Source organism: Myotis davidii, unplaced genomic scaffold (assembly GCF_000327345.1).
Source record: "Myotis davidii unplaced genomic scaffold, ASM32734v1 scaffold27, whole genome shotgun sequence".
In the NCBI taxonomy this organism is placed as follows: domain Eukaryota; kingdom Metazoa; phylum Chordata; class Mammalia; order Chiroptera; family Vespertilionidae; genus Myotis; species Myotis davidii.
The window spans coordinates 2,553,960-2,561,784 of NW_006297821.1; the positions used below are offsets into that span (position 1 = coordinate 2,553,960).

Here is a 7,825-nt window from a genome sequence, read left to right on the forward strand (position 1 = left end):
TGCCCACGTCTCCATTGCTCCCTGGGGGTGGGGTGGGGGTGGGGGTGGGGGGGGACATAATTTGCTGGTCCTGGCTTCTTACCTTCTTACATATCCCAGCAGCCTTTGGGAAACATGTGTTGCCTTGTCATCTTTTCCCAGCTCCCATATCCCCTTGATGCCTTGGGTGGGTTATGGGCATATGGGAAGACAATGCTGTCAGAGGAACACTTACCTTCTAATTCTGTCACCCAAGGTGAATGTTGGAGACACTGTCGCGATGCTGCCCAAGTCCCGGAGAGCCCTAACTATCCAGGAGATCGCTGCACTGGCCAGATCCTCCCTGCATGGTATGAACCCCTTCCCATGCCTCTGGCCATTTGGACCTTTTTTACATGCCCTTGGGGATTGTATCCTTTGAGCTCCTGCTGCTATCTCCCTTTTCCTCTCTTTCTCAGGTGAATCCCTTGCCCCTTGCCCCGCCAAAGGCACATGTGGACCCTCACTACCACCACCCTTACGCTTCCCTCCCAGATGTTCTCTGACCCATGCTCTTACCAGGCTTTCTGACTTTGCCTCACCTCTAGGTATTTCCCAGGTGGTGAAGGACCACGTGACCAAGCCCACTGCCATGGCCCAGGGTCGTGTGGCTCACCTTATTGAATGGAAGGGCTGGAGCAAGCCAAGCGACTCTCCTGCTGCCCTAGAATCAGCCTTTTCGTCCTATTCGGATCTCAGTGAGGGTGAGCAAGAGGCTCGCTTTGCGGCAGGTGAGTGACAGAAAGAGAATCAGCCACACATTTGTCCTAGGGATATTCTCTCTCATCTCCTTGGGCCTGATGTGGGGTTTGGAGTCTTTCCACAACCATGTGTCTTCCCTCTCCTGTCTCCAAGCTGAGCCCTAACCTTAGTTCACTTCTGCTAATGAATTCCATGTCTTCCCCAACAGGAGTGGCTGAGCAGTTTGCCATTGCAGAAGCCAAGCTCCGGGCATGGTCTTCAGTGGATGGTGAGGACTCGACCGATGAATCCTACGATGAGGACTTTGCTGGGGGAACTGACTCAGGTGAGGGAACATTCTGTACTAGTACGGCCAACGAGGGTGAAACTGCCTGATAGGCCTTGTGATCCAGAGCTCAGCCTTTGGAAGGGGAGATCCGGAATGTCCTCAGTCTTTGTAAGGAGAGCGGAGAGAGGCAGACTCTGTCCAGGTAATCCTTGACTTTCCACTCTCGTGGGTGGGCAGTCAGCAGGTGGAAATGGAGTAGTTCCTTTCTCTGCCCATCTGTGCAGTTTGGCCTTGCGGCCCTCAAAAAAAAAAAGCCGGAGACCTCGCCAGCACCTTCTGTGCAGCCATGTTGTCTCTCTGGGAGGGTCTGCCGTCCTTGCCCCCGGAAGTCCTCTCAAGACAGCCTCCTGGCTGGTCGAGGCTGCACAGACGCACAGTGCAGCAGCCACAGCACCTGGGGCTGTGGCGCAGGCAAACAGGAAGCTTGCTGAGCCGGGACTGCCCACGGGGCTGCTTGGCTCCAGCCTAGCGTCCCCGCATTCCAGGCTAGTGGACCTTGCTCTCCGCTGATGCTTGCAGAAGGGACCCCGTGGGGCTGTGCAGCTGTGCAAGGCCCTCCTTTCATCTTCCATTCTCGGGACCAAATGGCTGACTTTCTCTGTAGCTTCTGGGCTCAAGCCTCCCAGACCCCCATCCCCCTTCCACCCCTTTGTCTTTGAAGATTGCGTCCACATGCCTCATCCCTTTAGCTAATTAACATTCTCTGAAGTGGGCAGTACATTAAAGCAGCTGAGACTGCTGCTGTGGTCCAGAGAGGACTGATTGGGATGACCGAGACGAAGACAGACCCGATCCACAATGTTTTTGTTTGATTGAGTTCCAGGCCTGCTTTGACCCCTGGTATAATGAAAATAACTGCATTTATCCAAGGCCACTACTAGCCCATGCGGAATCATTGTGCAAATTTGAAAAAAGTTCTCCTTTTCCTGGTGGGCACAGCCCCATGCCAGGGCATGCTGCTTGGTGAGCAGAATGTGGTCTGAATTACACTTACTGCCTTGCACACACTCCCCGTGGGCAGTGAACAGCCTGCACGACATGTAGGGTGTCCCTGCATTTATTGCTTTCTTACTATGTGCCAGACTGTTCTCTCAGCAACCCCATAAGGTAGGTATGTAAGAATCCCCAGTTCACCATTAAGGAAATTGAGGCAGAGAGGTTAAGTGACTTGTCTGAAGTTCCCTGGGTCCTACCCCCACTCCCTAGAGCTGTGCCAAGTGGGGAGATGTGGCTTCCAGGTTGGCCAATTGAGATGGGGCTAGCAGGGTTATCTTCTTTTCTCTCCCCCAACAGACATGGCTGGGCAGCTGCCCCTGGGACCCCACCTCCAGGACCTCTTCACTGGCCACCGATTTTCCCGGCCTGTGCGCCAGGGCTCCGTGGAGCCTGAGAGCGACTGCTCGCAGACAGTGTCCCCAGAGACCCTGTGCTCTAGTCTGTGCAGCCTGGAGGACGGGTTGCTGGGCTCCCCGGCCCACCTGGCCTCCCAGCTGCTGGGTGAAGAGCTGCTTCTTGCCAAACTGCCCCCCAGCCGGGAAAGTGCCTTCCGCAGCCTGGGCCCCGTGGAGGCCCAGGACTCGCCCTACAACTCGCCCCTCACAGAGTCCTGCCTTTCCCCCGCCGAGGTGGAGCCAGCCCCCTGCGAGGACTGCCAGCCGCTCTGCCCGCCGGTGGGCAGCTGGGAACGCCAGCGGCAAGCCTCTGACATGGCTTCTTCTGGGGTGGTGTCCTTAGAGGAGGATGAGGTGGAGCCAGACGAACAGTGACGCAGATCATGCCTGGCGGTGGCACAGCCGCTGTGCCCAGTGTGGGCTTGAGGCTTCCAGCAGAGCTCCAAAGCCTGGGGGGCTCCTGGGAGCACTCACTCCTCATTGTGTGTTTTGCATGAAAGTGTCTAGAGAGGAGGCGGGGACCAGGCTGGGGGCGCATGTCCAGCCCCCACTCCTGGGGCTTGCCGGGGGTTGCCCGGGGCCCCTGGGGCATGGCTACAGCAGTGGCAGAGTGATGTTCATGTTCTTAAATCAAAAACGCCACATATTTCCTCCTCTGATGATGTGAACCTCTGAGGGGCAGTTATGACTGGGCTACGGGGGTTGGAATGGGAGGGAGCCCGGCCTCCCCTGCCCCTCCCCCGCCTCGCCCCTCTGCTTCTCTCCTCACCTCCAAGTCCGTGTACCGTGCTTGATAGAATCACCCCACCCAGGGAGCCTACGGATTGAGCCGTCCCCCAGGTCCCTTTCCCAGCTGGGCTCATCCTGTGCTACACCTCTCCGTCGTCTCTAAATCTTTTTTGTAAAGAAAGAGGGGTTTTGGTCTGTTCTTTCAGTCGGATCTTCTCTGGGAGGCATTGGAATGATGAAAGCGTGCACCCCCACCCTTTTCCTGGCCGCTCTGAGGGGTCTGGGCCCTTTCCCAGTCCCTTGTAGGATGTGTGGGCAGGGCCCCGGTGGCTCCCAGCCCACCAGGTTGCTGTAGGGTGGAGTTGGAAGAGGACAGGGCTCTGGTAGCTACAGAGCTGGGACTTCGATGTTCTTCCAGAGAGGGCCACCAGGGGGCCACACGGGTGGCCCTGAGCAGGGCAGGAATTGTGCCAACGGGTGACAGTCATGAGGGAATGCCTCTCCTTGGGGAGGAAGGAGGGCAGTGCCTTTTTGGCCGAAGGAAAGGCCGAAGCTACAGTACTGGGGGCAGCCAGGGTGTTGATGGCCAAGCAGTGGAGGCCTCTGCAGATCCTACACTCCATGGACAGCAGGCTCTGGAGTTTTATGGCCATGGGGTATAGGTGGCTAGATTTCAGGCCTTGTCGGCTTTGGCAGGTAAGAGGGCCCAAGGTAAGAACACGAGCTGATGGGCACAGGCATTCTCTATATAAGTGGCTCATTAGGTGTTTATTTTGTTCTATTTAAGAATTTGTTTTATTAAATTAATATAAAAATCTTTGTAAATCTCTATATACATCTGGTCATTGGAGGTTCCAGTATAAACCCATCTTAGTTGTACCCCTTTCCCCCGCAAAGGGGCAGCAGGGGTCAGGTACCCCGCCCCATCCCCATCCCACCAGGGCAGTGCTGATCTTCCTGCCCTTGGAACACTGCAGGTGGGTGCTGTGTCAGATTCCAAGCAGAGGCTGGTGCCCCTGGTCTGGATGGGGGGCTGGGGCCCCAACCTTTGGCTGTAGCTGCCTCCTGCTTTCCCACGGCAGAAGGGACAGGAGAGCTGTAGGACCCGGGCTGACAGCAAGGCCACTGCCACCCCAGGCCGCCTGCTGAGGAATTCACTGGCACTTGTCATCGCTGTCAGAAGGGCTGCCCTCCCCGGGGAGGCTGTGGCGGGAGTGGGGCCCCCAGAGTGCATGCACCTCCGTCGTCTCTGTGTCACTGCTGCTGGTGGCACTATCACGGAAGCTGGCGAGGGGTGGCCGGACTTTCACGCCCTGTGCTGTGACAGAGCCCTCAATAGCTTTCCGGAGCTGGAAAGGTGAGAGGGTCAGTCTGGGCTCCCTGCTCGTACTCTCCAGCCCTTACCCCCAGGTGAGCTGGGCATAAGCTTCCATGCCTTTTTGGAAGTGGAAGTGGCTTTGACAGCCACTATCATCTTACCTCCTTTAGGGTAACGATCCCAATGAGTCTGCCAATACTGGTGACGTAAGCATGGTCCACTCCCAGGAGTGAGAAGATGGTGTGAGTCTACAGGGTGGGGAGAAGAACATTGGACTTTATGCACAAGGGGAGAGGGGCCCAGGAGGAGGTGTTGGGTTGGGGGCAGGATAGAGGGGGTGCTACAGATGGTGGGGGAGGGGGAAGGCCAAAGTGTAATGAGATTGTACAACCAATCTTCAGAAACTTGATAGTGAGAATCTTTATGTGGATGAGAAACAGGAAGGAATCTTCATCCCATGTTAGCAAGGAGAATGGAGGAGAGAAAAGCTGTTCAAATATGACACCTAATGATTGGCCAGGCACCTGGCTAAGTCTTACATTAATCAGCGTTTAATTTCATCACAGTCCTGAGAAGTCTGACACCCATTCTACAGGACAGGCAGCATGAGGCTCAGCGGTGCAGTGACTTGCTGGGTGGGGGGTCATCAGTAAGAAGTGGCCCAGCAGCTCCAGGCCACTTTTCAGTACACTCACAGTGGTTCTCAACCTTGTGGCCCTTTAAATACAGTTCCTCATGTTGTGACCCCCAACCATAAAATTATTTTCGTTGCTACTTCATAACTGTAATGTTGCTACTGTTATGGATCATAATGTAAATATCTGATATGCAGGATGGTCTTAGGCGACCCCTGTGAAAGGGTCGTTCGACCGCCAAAGGGGTCGCGACCCACAGGTTGAGAACCGCTGCCCTAGGAGGAGGCACTACCTAGTGGGCCTAGGCGTATGTCCGATTAGTCATGGATATATCCAGGAGGGAAGTTCCACACGCCCCTTAGGGGTACTGGCCCTGAATCCTGTTCTTCTTACCCCACCTGGGTGGCTGACACGTGCTTCCCCTTTGCCCTCAGCTGGCTGAACATGTAAGGTATCCCTCACCCTGGCCCCGACCCCCCCATTATTGGCCTGCCACACTCTATATGTCTCTCACAGTTTGACTTTTCTGGGGCCCAAAGCATCCCAGGTCTTGTTGACATGTAGCTTACCGTCCAAGGGCCAAGAGTACCCCCCAACCCCCATGTTTTTTTGCTTTGGACCCTTCCCCCAGGGTTTCCAGTGTAATCAGCCAGGGTTCAGAAATTGTCAGCTAGCTCCCCTTGTGCTCCAAGTGGATTTTCTTGGGCCAGATGTCTTGAAAAAACACTCTACTGACTCAGCAGTTCCTGGAATTTTTGGCCTATCAGTTATTGCACTGTTTATAGTTTACTTGTAAGCCTCTTGGCTTAATGCTCGAATTGAAATGGGCATTACTACCCCAGCTTCTTGAGTACCAGCTACTCAGAAATCATTGTAATGATCTTAACACTTTAAAAATGTTTTCTTATACAGCTGCTGAATTCTTTAGGAAAGAACTTCCTGAACTTTCCTAACTTCCTCCTTCTAAGGCATGACAGTACTTATAAAAGGAGGTGGAAGTGTAGTTTTAGCATAAGTTTTTCTGTGCTCCTTTAATACCCATGTCATAACTGTCATTGTTTAGCAAGTCCCTTGAATCCTACATGCTACACATTATCTTTAATTTCCTCATCTGATTTCATTGGGAAACATATCATAATAAGATTTCCTGTATTGTCCTGCTGGTGTGGCTCAGTGGTTGAGCGTCAACCTATGAACCAGGAAAGTCATGGTTCGATTCCTGGTCAGGGCACATGTACATGTCTGGGTTGTGGGCTCAATCCTCAGTGTGGAGTATGTAGGAGGCAGCTGATCAATGGGTTCTCTCTCATCACTGATATTTCTATTGCTCACTCTCTCCCTTGCTTTCTGAAATAATATATATCCTATCTAATAAAAGACAAAAAGGGTAATTAACCATACCTCCGCTACGCTTCCCATTGGCTACTCAGCGAGATATGCAAATTAACTGCCAACAAAGATGGCGGCTGGCAGCCACGCAGCTGAAGAGAACATGAAGCTTGCTTGCTCCAGTGATGGAGGAAGCCAAGGTTCCCCGAGTGCCACGGCCCAGCTCTGAGCTTCAGAAGCAATAATGTTGCAATTATAGAAGGTAAATAAATCCCAGGATAAAAGAAAAAAAGGAGAGGCTGGGAGCTTCAGTCACCCTATTTTTCTTTATAATGAACTAGAGGCCCAGTGCACAAAATTTGTGCACTTGGGGGGAGTCCCTCAGCCTGGCCTGTGCCTTCTCGCAGTCTGGGAACTCTGGGGGGATGTCTGACTGATGGCTTAGTGGGCCTAAGCATTGCCCTTAGCATTGCCACGGAGGCGGGAGAGGCTCCCACCACTGCCACTGTGCTCGTCAGCGGTGAGCCCAGCTTCTGGCTGAGCAGCGCTCCCGCTCTGGGAGCACTCTGACCACCAGGGGGCAGCTCCTGCATTGAGTGTCTGCCCCCTGGTGGTCAGTGCGATCTTAGTGACCCAGTCATTCCACCATTCGGTCATTTGTATATTAGCCTTTTATTATGTAGGACAATGGAATATGCACAAGTAAATCTGTTTAATCTGCAAAGACCTTTGGCCTACCTGGCTCTGTGTTTAGACCTGGACCTAACTACGTATTGATTATCCTCCTTGCTCTCACCTTTTCCAAGAAAAGGAATGGCTGGCCCAGCATGTTGGCTTTTATTTATTTTATTTTTTTTAAATATATTTTATTGATTTTGTACAGAGAGGAAAGGAGAGGGATAGAAAGTTAGAAACATCGATGAGAGAGAAACATCAATCAGCTGCCTCCTGCACATCTCCCACTGGGGATGTGCCCGCAACCCAGGTACATGCCCTTGACCGGAATCGAACCTGGGACCCTTCAGTCCACAGGCTGACGCTCTATCCACTGAGCCAAACCGGTTTTGGCTATATATATAATTTTAAAAAAAGATTTCCTGTATTATTAGTCCACTGGCTTTGTCTTCTTATGTTTAATAATCCATCTCATCCTCTCTCAAGGATCCTATTAAATCGTTCCCCTAAAGTTTCCATAATCCTAATCAGAGTGAGCTTCTGATAAGCTATATGCCTTTTGGGTTTGCAAACCACTTGTCCTGGGGAGTCACCAAGCCTTACTGATCTACCTCCTGAACATCCTGGCAATTCTTCCTGGCTCCCTCACCATCCTATCAGGATGGGACTGTAACATCTTTTTTTTTTTTTTTTTGTTTAT

At 52.7% G+C, this 7,825-nt stretch overlaps 2 protein-coding genes across 7 annotated transcripts in view; one reads left to right on the top strand and one right to left on the bottom strand.

Moving 5' to 3' along the window:
* FAM131A (family with sequence similarity 131 member A) overlaps positions 1 to 3,993 on the top strand; it is an 8,558-nt gene extending 4,565 nt beyond the window's left edge. For all 4 annotated transcript variants that reach the window (XM_015570414.1, XM_015570416.1, XM_006773633.2 and 1 more), the window contains 4 exons: positions 236 to 329; positions 567 to 749; positions 929 to 1,045; positions 2,342 to 3,993. In XM_015570414.1, coding sequence (XP_015425900.1) covers positions 260 to 329; positions 567 to 749; positions 929 to 1,045; positions 2,342 to 2,814 — 843 coding nt within the window. In that variant the 5' untranslated portion in view covers positions 236 to 259 and the 3' untranslated portion in view covers positions 2,815 to 3,993. The remainder of the gene's footprint in view (positions 1 to 235; positions 330 to 566; positions 750 to 928; positions 1,046 to 2,341) is intronic.
* A 98-nt stretch (positions 3,994 to 4,091) lies between these two features.
* Positions 4,092 to 7,825, bottom strand: part of CLCN2 (chloride voltage-gated channel 2) — a 13,988-nt gene continuing 10,254 nt past the window's right edge. Inside the window, exons 22-23 of one of the 3 annotated variants that reach the window (XM_006773631.2) lie at positions 4,648 to 4,734; positions 4,092 to 4,517 (exon numbers count right to left, since the gene is read on the bottom strand). In XM_006773631.2, the coding sequence (XP_006773694.1) occupies positions 4,323 to 4,517; positions 4,648 to 4,734 (282 nt within the window). In that variant the 3' untranslated portion in view covers positions 4,092 to 4,322. The other 2 variants (XR_001515542.1, XM_015570411.1) reach the window with 2 other exon arrangements.